Source organism: Hippoglossus hippoglossus, chromosome 1, assembly GCF_009819705.1.
Source record: "Hippoglossus hippoglossus isolate fHipHip1 chromosome 1, fHipHip1.pri, whole genome shotgun sequence".
NCBI classification, from domain to species: domain Eukaryota; kingdom Metazoa; phylum Chordata; class Actinopteri; order Pleuronectiformes; family Pleuronectidae; genus Hippoglossus; species Hippoglossus hippoglossus.
The window spans coordinates 22,433,197-22,445,656 of NC_047151.1; the positions used below are offsets into that span (position 1 = coordinate 22,433,197).

The window sequence follows — 12,460 nt, forward strand, 5'->3', positions numbered from 1 at the left end:
CGTCTAATCACCAAAGCTTGTCCCTCATTAAATATCTGCAAAAGTATCACTTATAACTAAGATGTCTCATTTTTAATGATAACTTTATTTGCACAACATCATAGCAAAAATTATCATGTGGGTAAAAACAACTACCTGCTTGCAGCTTTGATTCCATGTGACTTGTTTCATATCATGACGGATGTTTGACATGAGTGAAGCCATGACTGAGGCCTCTGACAGCCTGGTGTCTCTAATCCAGTCAGTGTCTTCACACCCTAACAGACTTGTTCCTCCAGCTTCACAGCTCTCGCCTGTCCACGCCAACAGTACAGCCAGACACAAATCACAACAGACGGACTCTGCGGACAAAGTTTTCTACACAATGAGGCTCTTCACATGAAACCAACTGGGATTTGACAGATTACCATTGTTGTTAGCAGACCCCAAAATAATATGTTCTAGAGGAAGAGTTATGATAAAAGTTTAGATTTGGAATTGTGTTACAGTTGAAATCAAAATCTGAGAGAAGTCAAAATGATTAGAGAGATCAAAATAATGACATGAAATATCAAAAATCTTGATTCACAGAGTCAATGGGATAAGATTAGTAGATATAAAGTAAAAATGGAATCATTGATTTACAATATATGTGCAGAATTTGTTTCACTAACTCAAAATTATCACTATGTTATAAGTTATTGGGAATTTTGACATCACAATTATGAGATGAGAAGTCAAAAGTGTGACAATTGACATCAAATGGTATGAGATATTCTAGACTGTGGCATAAACTGAAAATCATTGTATGGTTAAATTGGTGAAAAAAATTATAGAATATTAGGTCAATATATAAAGACCAAGATTTTGAGAGAATGTGTTCAAAAAATATATATTTTAGGACTTAATCGTATTATTAATTGTGGTAGTATTAGTAGTAATAGTACTATTATTAGTAGTATTAGTATTCTTATTATTAGTAGTATTAGTCTTATTATTGGCCTCCTCTCCGGACAGTCTTCCACAGCTAGAGGGAGACAGTGTTTCTTGTGGGACACCTTGTCCGCTCTTGTCTTTGCCGTCATGTCCTTGTTTGTGCGTTTTAATCAGCGATTGGAAAATAACAGGTATCCTCGTCTGTCCGCCTCCCGCACACACACACAGACACGCACCCGGGAGGACAGAGGTGGGGGCGCCGCAGCAGAATCAAAATAAACCCGGTGTCTCTCGGCGGCTGGTTCCGTCCACACAGCGGCGGGTTGTGTGAGTGTGTGTGTGGCGGGCAGAGGCAGCAGTCCTCCGGGTACAGCAGCCGGGCTGGATCGCAACGTGTTGGTGCGGAGACTCACCGCAGTCATCACCGGGCTGCGTGTTGCTCGGAGCCGGGCTGCAGCGCTGTGATCGCGGCTGCCGTCAGCCCGTCTCGCCTCTGGACAGATGGTCCCCGTGATTCACGCCTGAGCCTCGGATCCGGTCACTGACGACACGGTGGATATGGAATGGTGCATGCCGCTGGGCCAAGTGTGCAGCCTCTGAACAACACCGGAATCATGGACAGTCATCCGCTGTAAGTGTGTGAGAAACCAGTGTGAGTGTGTGTGTGTGTGTTGGTTGTGTGTTGACGTTTCCCAGTGGCTGCTTGTGACTGATGGTGCCGCATTGACAGAGACAGCGGACAGCCGGCGTGTCTGCTCCCTGCCCGGGGGTGGGGACCGGGGACCGGGTGCAGGATCCAGGCTCCGGGAGGCTGCAGCAGGCTGGAGGGGGTCTGCCTGTTGGTTGGGGACATTGGGGGTGTTTGGTTTGCGGTAGAGAGGATGTGTGTTAAACAGTTATGAAGCCAATGCATGTGTGTGTGTTTGTGTTTGTGTGTTTGTGTTTGTGTGTATGAGTGTGCGTGTGGGTGTGCTTGTGGCAGAACATGAGGGCCACGTGATTTTGACATTAACAACATAATTAAATGGATGATTTTATTATGAATGGTGTGTGTGCGTGTGTGTGTGTTCGTGTGTGTGTGCGTGTGCTGAACAGTGGTGGAATATAGTTCATTTACACTATTGAGGTACTTGTTACTTTACTTGAGTATTTCCATTTTCTTGTGTTACATTGCTATTGATGAAAATGAAATTGCGATAATTATAGATATTCTTTAGTTGTTTTCAGATTTAAACTTCACATACAACGCGTATTTAAAATGATAATTTATTTTAGTGCACAAGGTAAAAAGGGAACTCTTTTAAACAACCTGACAGACAGAATACACTGAGAGGCACAAACATAGTAGAAATGTAAGTTTACATTTTTTGCCTCACTTAGTTTTGGGGGCATACAAAAGGGTATATAAGGTTTTTAGTTGTATATAAATAAGAAAACAAGTACAAATCTAATCCCAGTGAAAGATATTTAAATAAGGAAATACTTGCTCGAAAAGGAAGAAGGTAAAAAAAATCTAATCTCATATATAACCCCTCTTTTTTTTATCTTTGTAGTTAATGTGAGAGATACCCACATCGCCCACGTCAAACAACAATCACACATTGAATGAGTCAATCAGGATAAGCATTAGCCTGCATTCAATCCAAGAGCAGATCACATCACAACTCCATCCCATCCATTCAATATATAGTTTTTAAAAAGTCCTTTAAATGTGATTAATGTGTCGCGTGTCTATTCGGAAGGTAAAACACTGAAGAGCCTTCACGGCAAAACATTTGATCCGGTTCTGCGTCAACAGCTGTGGCAGTTGTGAGGATTCACGGGTTTCACAGATGGAATCGGGAGAAAAAGCTTTCAAACAATGTGTAATAGGTCAAGGTTGTTCTGCAGACTGAGTCAGTTCAGACCGAAACACACCGAGAGCAGCTCCGCCAAAGACAGAGTGTCCCACGAGGTGCTGCGGTGTATTTTAAAAAGGTCAAAGATTTAAACTCTGTGCTCATGACGCTGAAATCATCCAGTGAAGAGATGCAACAGTTATTTGATTAATCGAAACATTGTCTGTAACCATTTGCATCATCTTTCAACCTGAAATGACCACAAATATCGGTTTTCAGCCCCTCAGATTTTTTTTACTACTTTTCTTTTTTAATGTCACTGTAAAATCAATATCTTTGGGACTGGGGTTGTTGGACAGTGTTTTTGAAAATCTAAACTTGGTCTCTGGGGAAGAGGGATGGACAGTTTTCATATTTTCAGGCATTTCTAAATTAAATGTGAAATGAATAATAAGTTAAGAAAAGAATTAGCATATTATATGATGATGAAATAAATCCATACCTGTAGCCCACAACTTTTTGGGGCTGATGTCGATATTGAAAAGTACGAAATTCTATTGCCTGATATATGAATTTAAGTGCAATTGAGGCATTTGAAATTTTACAGTTCAACCATAAACTTTGTTATAAATATCTAGAAATAAATATGTAGATAAGTACACATCCTTTGCATTTTTTATTCTGTAAAATTAAAGGTTTCATGTCAGCAAACATAAACTCTGATACCTATATGTCTGTGAAAGGCCAACCGAGAAATCAGTAAGACTTTATCTTCAATGAGTTTGAGATAATTTGATTAATCAACACTTTAGGGGATAAATATACCAGTTGAGCACAATACAAACTAATAATTAAAGTGGGATTTAGACACGGGGACCCTTCACAGGACATCTCCACAACATCAGATTATAATTCTGGTCTGGACATAGTTTGTATTTTAGATCCATAACTAATCAAAGGACCGAATCCAGTTGAAACCCAGTTAACCTGAGGGTCTGTGTTACCCAGGCAGCTTCCTGGCTCTGTCTGATTGATAATCCATGAAGTGGCCACTGAGCGCATGTTTTTTTCATGTCATTTGGGGGAAGAAACCCCCTTTAACCAATGTTGTAAATCAGAGACAGCAAATATTGAACTGTAGGAATCCAGAGCTGCAGTTGCTGACAGATAAAGCTGCTCACAATAAAGAAACAGATGTAAGCAGGGTTAAAATTATTGCAAACATAATTCAGAAAAATGGACGACAATCTTAACACAATCTCTGGAGTGAAAACCATAACACACTCTGAGATGTCCTCATTCTGATTTCCATGTATCAGGAGACCTCGAGTGACCCGTGCTTGCTCAGCAGTGTTATTGCTTTGTCCTGTAGCAACAAAATCATCTCCGTGTGCACTGTCACGGATTCTCTTCTTGTGCGTGTTTGTGTGTTTGCTTCATGTCTGCACTGTCCCTCTCAGGTGCACTAGACTTTGTCCACACGGTGTGGACAAAGAAGATGGAGTCGAGAGGCAAGGCCCCATCACCTTCAACCACCGGCACATGAGGAAGGCGTTCAAAGTCATGAACGAGCTGCGCAGGTGAGACAAACTCCGTCTTTAATTCTGTCTCTTGTCTCGTCTTCCTCAAATCCTTTGTGTCCCTCCGTCTGACATTTAACTGGACATGTTTCCTCCCTCTGTCTCCATCTCCTGCATGTGAATACAGCCAGAATCTGTTGTGTGATGTGACCATAGTGGCGGAGGACGTAGAGATCGCTGCTCACAGAGTGGTCCTGGCCGCCGGGAGCCCTTACTTCCACGCTATGTTCACGGGTAAGGACGATCTTCTATCCTCGCCGCAAGACACATGTTTTTAGATCCTTTAACACTGATTAGCACAGTACACAGTTATTATGTTTGTGGCAGTAGATGGCGAACATGTGTGTGTGTCTGCGTGTGCACTAACAGGGGAGATGGCCGAGAGCAGGGCGAAAAGAGTGAGGATAAAGGAGATGGATGGTTGGACTCTGGGCCTGCTGGTGGACTACATCTACACAGCAGAGATACAGGTCACAGAGGATAACGTGCAGGTAAACACACACACACACACACACACACACACACACACACACACACACACACACACACACACACACACACACACACACACACACTCTCTCTCAATCGACACACTCATTTATTTTAACATAAATATTGAAATAATAAATTAACTCCAAACTTCGAGGGTCTAAATTGCTGTTATACCTCTTAAGTTTCCTAGAATTAATGTTGTCACATGAATGGCTGTGTTTATACATAAATAAATAGCATATTAGGTCATGAGGTTAAGGTCTAAAATTGTAAACATGTTTACCTGACATGATGCTAAAACCTTCGTAGTTCACCTGTTGCTGGTCAGTTATGAGAAAATAAACGGGTAATTAAACTTCCTGGAAAGCAGTGGGTGCATCGCAAGTGGTGACCTGGTTCAATATAAGCAGGTTTAACAAATAACTCCAGAAAATGATGCCATTATAAAAAACCTAAATCTCCAGACGTGCTAAACCCACTGGTTTACACATGTTTGATACCTAACCATTCTATGTATTAAAGTGAAACTATCCTTCTATCCTTCTCATCTGCATCACCACCTCCCTGCTGACATTGGCCGAGAGGCAGAGTACATCCAGGTACAGCCTGGACAAACTATGTCACGTTAAATAATTAAATATTGGAATCTTTAAATTTCAAGCTTTGTATTCCTGCTAGTTTAATTTCACTCCATCGCAACCATTTGCTGTGTAGCATTGGTTGGACTGAACAAATTTGTCCAACAATTTACAACGTGATAGAGGAATATTTCCTGATCAGATGCTTTCATTAGGCTTTTTCCTGCAGAAGTGAGTGCATGGATGTTTCTTCGACATCAGGTTGCTGCTGTAATGAAGGAAAAATCAATTCCCTTCTGTATGGTGGCCCTGAAGTGCAAATCACAAAAACATGTGGACAGTGCATCCATCCAATCAGCAATGAAAGCTGTTGGGTTTTTGTGATTTGTTGTTGGGGTTTTGTCAGGGCCACTGTACTTTAGTGCAAATAAACATTCACAAGTATCCAGTTATTTCACATGATAAATGGTGATGATGTTTGACGCACCTCTCTTCTACTTTTTGAACTTTTGCCTTGTCTAATGTCTTTTTGGAAAGTTAAAAAGACGAAAACCAAACTGAAAAGTAATTTCTGAGTTTTACTCTTGTTATTTATTGTACAGTGCATGACACAGACCATGTATTTTATCAAACAGGTCTTACAACAGCAGCAGCCTCAAATTAAACACTTCTGTGTCTTGCTTAGGAAATCTGTAGAGGACATTTTGCCCGATCGAGCCTATGATCAACCGACTTAAATCATTTGCTCTATTCAGTGCCATAACTACCACTTAATGTGTGTGTGTCTGTGTGTGTGACAGGCGTTGCTGCCTGCAGCGGGCCTGCTCCAGCTGAACGAGGTGAAAAAGGCCTGTTGTGAGTTTCTGAGCTCTCAGCTTCATCCGTCCAACTGTCTGGGAATACGAGCCTTCGCTGACCTGCACGCCTGCTCTCAGCTGCTCGCACAGGCCAACAGCTACGCAGGTGTGTGTGTGTGTGTGTGTGTGTGTGTGTGTGTGTGTGTGTGTGTGTGTGTGTGTGTGTGTGTGTGTGTGTAACTGCTTTTCATTGCTCCACTGAAACAGGTGTGTGTGTGTGTCCTGGAGGATGTGGGACAGAACGAGAACAGCGAAAATCTGTAATCGTAAAGATTTATTTTCCATCTCTTGTTTTTGCTGACAGAGCAACATTTCGCTGAGGTGGTCGGGAGTGAGGAGTTCCTTAATTTGGGCATGGAGCAAGTGTCCAGCCTGATCGCCAGCGACAAGCTCACCATCCCCACAGAAGAGAAGGTACACACACACACACACACCCAACACACACACACACACACACACACCCTGCTCAGCGTGTCCTAACCACCAGAATTATTGTTTCTGTCGCTGAAGTGCTAAAGGTGTGTTCATTCTTGTACAGGTCTTTGAAGCAGTCATAGCCTGGGTCAACCATGACAAAGACGTGCGCCAGGAACACTTGGCTCACCTGATGGAGCACGTCCGCCTGCCACTCCTCTCCAGAGAATACCTGGTGCAGGTACGAGAGGCTACGTCTGATTTTGTCGAAGCTCTTATTCAACACATGTCAGTTTCAAGCTGTCGACAGGGGTGGACAGAGGCATTAAGGTTTTTATGTCTGTCTGTCCCATTCTGGTAAAGGTGATATTTCAGGAATAGATAGATGATAGATAATAGGATCAGATGGAGAAGTGATGACTTGTCCATTTCCTAAAGGGTCAAAGGTCACCTTCACTGTGGCAAGATAACGTTCACTTTCTTTTCTGCACATTATTCCAAAACCCATACTTCAGGAACAGAAGGGCAGATTATGACCATATTTTTAGTTTGATACTGATTTGCCGAACTGTAACTATAAAGATCCTTTGTGTCCCCGGTTGAAAACGTGTGTGAATCCTCCGTGCTTTAGTATTTGTAACTTTTTTGCAGCAGCATCCATATTGAAGCATTGTTGCAACAACTTTATATTCTATCAGAATCAGCTTTATGAACACAGAGTGACTTTTGCAGTTGCTTCCCTCTCACAGACGACAGGTTGTTATGATGAGAATTCTCTGTGTGTGTGTGTTGTTGACTGTTGTGCCTTCACCACTTTTAGGGGCATTGAGTTTTTTTAGCTGCACCAAGAACACGTGAATGAGAGCATATACTTCTTCATGTGCTTCACTATTTAAAAAAACTAAATTTTGTTGTTTGTGAGTCAGTATAGTGAGTCCAATAGGAAAATGATTTTAAATGGTTCAGTGATCTTTATTTCTGTCATGTAAGCCTGTGTTTCATTTTTTTTATAGTTTAAATATGTGTCACAATATCTATATTAACAATATATCAGAATATCTCTGTAGACGCTGCTGTCTGATTGGTTCCTCTCTCACTGTGCGGGTGTGTCAGCGGGTGGAGGAGGAGTGTCTGATTAAGAACAGCAGTGCCTGTAAAGATTACCTGATTGAGGCCATGAAGTATCACCTGCTGCCGGCCGACCAGAGAGCTCTGATGAAGACGGCACGCACACGCATGAGGACTCCAGCCTGCTGCCCGAAGGTACAAACACAGTCACCTACTAAGAGTCACTGAGCAGAGGACTTAAACCGGCCAAGGCCCTAATTGATCCACAGTCCATCATGTTACTGTCACTGGTTGTTCTTAGGTGATGGTGGTGGTCGGAGGCCAGGCTCCCAAGGCGATCCGCAGTGTTGAATGTTACGATTTTGAGGAGCAGCGATGGTACCAGGTGGCTGAACTCCCAACCAGGAGGTGCAGAGCAGGTAGGAAAGCCTAAGTAACATAATATAAGTCACATCACCAGTGTATCACAGGGCCAACATTCAGAGACAAGCAACTAATCACATTCACACCTTCAGACAGTTTAGTCTCCAATTCACCTAACTCCAATCTGCATGTGATTGGACTGTGAGAGGAAACTGAAGAAAACCCACACAGAAACACTGAGAACATACAAACCCAACACGGAAAGACCCCAGATTCAAACTAGGAACCTTCTCGCTGTGAGGTGACAGTGCTAACCACCGCAGACCGTTTCCATTAAAGAGCAAATAAAGTAAACACCAGTTAACTGACTCGAATTAACCCTGGAGTCCGTCTCCCGTTCTGCACTGGTAGACGTTTGCCAGTGATTGATATCCACATCAACCCAAATACCTCATCATGATAAGCATCACCTGGACCCTATGTTATGCCCTTCAATTCAGGTAAAAATAAGAGACGGCTGTATTTCTCAGCAGTGAAAATGGAGAACAGCTTGTCGGCCTGTCGATGTTTTCAGTTTAGAAATGCGTCTTTTAACTGGAAGAGGCTACAAACTGTTCACTTCAGTCTTTTTAACCTGGTGACATTAATAATGAGTTGTGCAACCGAGGCTCCTTCTGCTTTTTTCATGAATCAGGCTGTTTATGTGTGTCTCTGTAGATATTTTTGTTAATGTTCTTCTGTCGGTGTCTTCAGGTGTGGTGTACGTGGGCGGCTGTGTGTACGCAGTCGGCGGTTTCAACGGTTCTTTGCGTGTACGGACCGTCGACTGTTACGACCCGATGATGGACCGCTGGACCAGCGTGAGCAGCATGCAGGACCGGCGATCGACGCTCGGCGCTGCCGTGCTCAACGGACTCCTGTACGCTGTGGGAGGCTTTGATGGCAGCACAGGTATGATTGTGTCAGTGTGTGGCTGTGATGTTGAAACATGATGATAAACCAGGTGTGTAACTGCAGAGAATCATACAAGATGTGGTTGTTTCTGTGGTTTTGCAGGTTTGTCCACCATCGAGGCGTACAACGCTAAGACAGACGAATGGTTCCATGTGTTACCCATGAGCACCCGGCGCAGCAGTGTGGGAGTGGGAGTTGTAAATGGTGAATATAATTCCTGGTTTGGTTTTTACAGTCAGCAGATATACAAAGATGTTTGGACCAAATAATAGACGTACCCGACAATATAAGACTGTAGCCCTTTTATAAATACAACTTAAAGTGTAAAGCTCATGTATTTTTGTTTTGACACAGAGATGTTGATGGAATTCTGCTAATATTGTGATTGGGTATAATTTTCTATATAATTTATACACTTAAAGTTTACAAAAATTTCAAAATTTTTAATTGGATTGATTTCTTTGTTCTCCACTTATAGTAGTTTATCCAAAATACTATGTTGTTCATGTTGGTGAAGTTGTTCTTGTGATTACTGTGTTTAGTCATCATTGTGTTTCTTTTGTTTAAATTGCAGGTATATTTTTCCACAAATACTTAAAAAAGCAGTAATACAGTATGTAAATCAAAAAATTCTCAAGAAAAACTATCTGTATTATCTGAATAATGAACTGGACGTTCATGTACACAGAATGAGAAACACTTCATTAACTAACCCACTTTTTAAATCTTTTTAGCTTTGTTCAAAACAGATGTTTACAGAGGTGCTTTACAGAAGAAAATGAAAGAAATAACCTAGAGAAGCGTCAGAGACGGACAATATAATATAAGACGAGGAGAAATAAATGTATAATCCATAAAGTAAAACTTATGAAATTAAGAAAAACTTAAATACCAAAATACTTTTAGGAGTACTTGGTTTCACACATTTTAAATCCCCTCATGGCTAATGTACTAACATGTTTCTGGTATTTAGTCCACCGCCTCTTTCTTTCTGAGTCACATATCTTCTTTGTGTGATTGTCAGGGGTCCTATACGCAGTCGGAGGTTATGATGGAGCGACCAGACAGTGTCTGAGTACAGTAGAAGCTTATAATCCAAAAACTAACGCGTGGAACTACATCGCTGAGATGGGCACAAGACGCAGTGGAGCAGGTGGGTTGTAAAACATATTTTGATCTACCATCAAAGATCCCAAACAATACTGTGATGGTTACATATTAAAACAACATTAAAGAAACAGGGGAAGAAGATGTATATTGTGCCATTGACCATGTTTCCAATGCGTCCTCAGGTGTAGGTGTGTTAAAAGGTTTACTCTATGCTGTGGGTGGACACGACGGTCCATTGGTGAGAAAGAGCTGTGAAGTGTACGATCCGACCTCCAACAGCTGGCGACAGGTAGCAGACATGAACATGTGTCGACGTAACGCAGGTCAGTACGACGGTCTGTCCGTCAGACGTCCTGAGGTGTGAGGTGTCCCCCCCCCCCTCCTTCATTCTGTGTACGTGTGTGTTTTCAGGTGTGTGTGCTGTGAACAACGTGCTGTATGTGGTGGGGGGAGATGACGGCAGCTGTAATTTGGCCTCCGTGGAGTTCTACAATCAGAACTCGGACAAGTGGACACTGCTGCCGACCTGCATGAGCACCGGACGCAGTTATGCAGGTGTGAACACACATTCCTTGTGTGGTATGTATGAAAACTTCATTATGTGTGGCATCAGTGATGTACCATCATAATAAATATACATGTTTTAACCTGCAGGTGTGACAGTGATTGACAAGCCCTTATGACTGCTCTTGACACCCGCCGCTGACTCGGAGCAGAATGTATTCTCCTGCTGAATACTGATCTTGGATCTGTTTATGATGCCAATGCTTGGTTATTTGGGCAGCATTCGCACAGGCACTGACGCAGATGAAGGAAATGACAAGAGTGTTGTTGTTGAAGACGATGAAGAAGATGATGATGAAGATCTTTGCACTTACCTGAACAGGGGGGGCGCTGTAACTGACGGGGGGAATGGAACCCGTGTTTTAATCCCCCTCCTGGCAGGACTGCAGCAGCGACTGGACTAAGCAGTTTGAAGCACCACTGAACCGGTGCAGTGCCATTGAAACGCTACTGAAATCAAGCTACTACAACTGCAAAGGGACTTTAACATGACTCATGTTAACACGAACCAGCACCGAGGAAGACCACTGTTCTGATCCATGGGAGAGGAAGGCCAAGAACGAACATTTGGGTCTAAAATCTTTGTTTCTCCTTCGTTTTTTTTTGTATCCTCCTGAGACGTGTGTTCGAGTGTGTGTGTGTGCGTGCTTGCATTTAATGGTGCTCCACTGCTTGCACATGTGAGCATGTGTGTGTTTGTGTGCATCTGTGTGGTGACGCCGCATGAGCGCACTCCGTCTGACCTCTGACCTTTTACAGTTTTGCAGTGTTGCTGTTCAAGAGTGCCTGAATGTCAAATTACGCCCCCGTCCCCTCTCTTCTCCGTTGTTTAGCCTCGAGTGCTGTTACCGGACAGAGCGCGGCTGGACTCGGCCGCTGCCCTGCGACAGAGAAACACATTTGGAGAGCAGACTTAAAGTGTCGGCGCGTCGGTTGCATTAGTCCGCATGAATTCAGAACGGCCGTGTGAGAGGCAGCTGCAGAAAATGTACATTTCTTTTTCTTCTAAAGCAAAAAAACGGAAAGAAAAACCCAAGACTTTCACTGGAACTCTTCTGAAGAAGGAGAAAAGCCTTGTTTTGAGTTTTTGCAGTGACAGACAGAGGGAGAAGCTGACACACAGTTGGATGTACGAGTGCTTTGCCGTCACCTGGCAGCCGTCTTTACCGTGGTTCTAACCACTGACGACAACGACAGCCTGAACTCACTGCATGGTCCCCGTCTCTGAACCTCGTATCCTTCGACAGTACCCTCTTCTCCTTTCGGTGTAGCAACCCTATAAACTACTGCACACCCTGACGTACTATGAATGTGCCAATTTCAGTGTTTTTTCTGTTCCGTCTCTCTTGATTACTCTACTGATCTGTTCTCTCTTTCTGGAAAGTGACCAAACCTACTCTTGATTTTTTTTCTCTTCAGTCTCTTTCTCTTCCTTCTTCCTCCTACTATTGAAAACTTGCTATAATAGTAACTGGTATCGCTGTTTCTTGTCAGTGTATTGAGGAATGTCATGTAGGCTAATGACTTTGAAAACGTTTCATTACTTGTTTTATATTATCATTAATAAATATGCTTCTTGTATTTAAAGCTGTGAAATGATATAATCTGTTTTTAAAACTTTGCCAAATCAGTAAAACATTGAAATGGAACCTGTGTGTGTGATATTTTAATAGTTTTACCATAACTCATTTATTATAATGTCAAACAGGCTGTGTTATTTAACTTCT

The 12,460-nt window shown here is 42.6% G+C and overlaps 1 protein-coding gene across 1 annotated transcript; it reads left to right on the forward strand.

The window, feature by feature from the left end:
- Positions 1–1,072: 1,072 nt before the first annotated feature.
- On the forward strand, positions 1,073–12,382 carry klhl2 (kelch-like family member 2). The gene is made up of 15 exons (XM_034591094.1): positions 1,073–1,546; positions 4,214–4,333; positions 4,461–4,567; positions 4,703–4,824; positions 6,204–6,366; positions 6,565–6,674; positions 6,799–6,915; positions 7,788–7,937; positions 8,044–8,161; positions 8,859–9,056; positions 9,162–9,263; positions 10,084–10,212; positions 10,352–10,492; positions 10,581–10,724; positions 10,824–12,382. The coding sequence occupies exons 1-15, from the start codon at positions 1,479–1,481 to the stop codon at positions 10,850–10,852; spliced, it is 1,818 nt and encodes a 605-aa protein (XP_034446985.1). The 5' UTR covers positions 1,073–1,478; the 3' UTR covers positions 10,853–12,382.
- Positions 12,383–12,460: the final 78 nt, after the last annotated feature.

What these genes read in the sequence shown, in the direction of transcription:
- klhl2 (XM_034591094.1), top strand. Translation starts at nt 1,479, where the DNA reads ATGGTGCATGCCGCTGGGCCAAGTGTGCAGCCTCTGAACAACACCGGA. An exon ending in ACAGGCCAACAGCTACGCAG is followed by an intron (nt 6,367 to 6,564) that starts GTGTGTGTGTGT and finishes TTTTGCTGACAG; the next exon opens with AGCAACATTTCGCTGAGGTG. An exon ending in CCATCCCCACAGAAGAGAAG is followed by an intron (nt 6,675 to 6,798) that starts GTACACACACAC and finishes ATTCTTGTACAG; the next exon opens with GTCTTTGAAGCAGTCATAGC.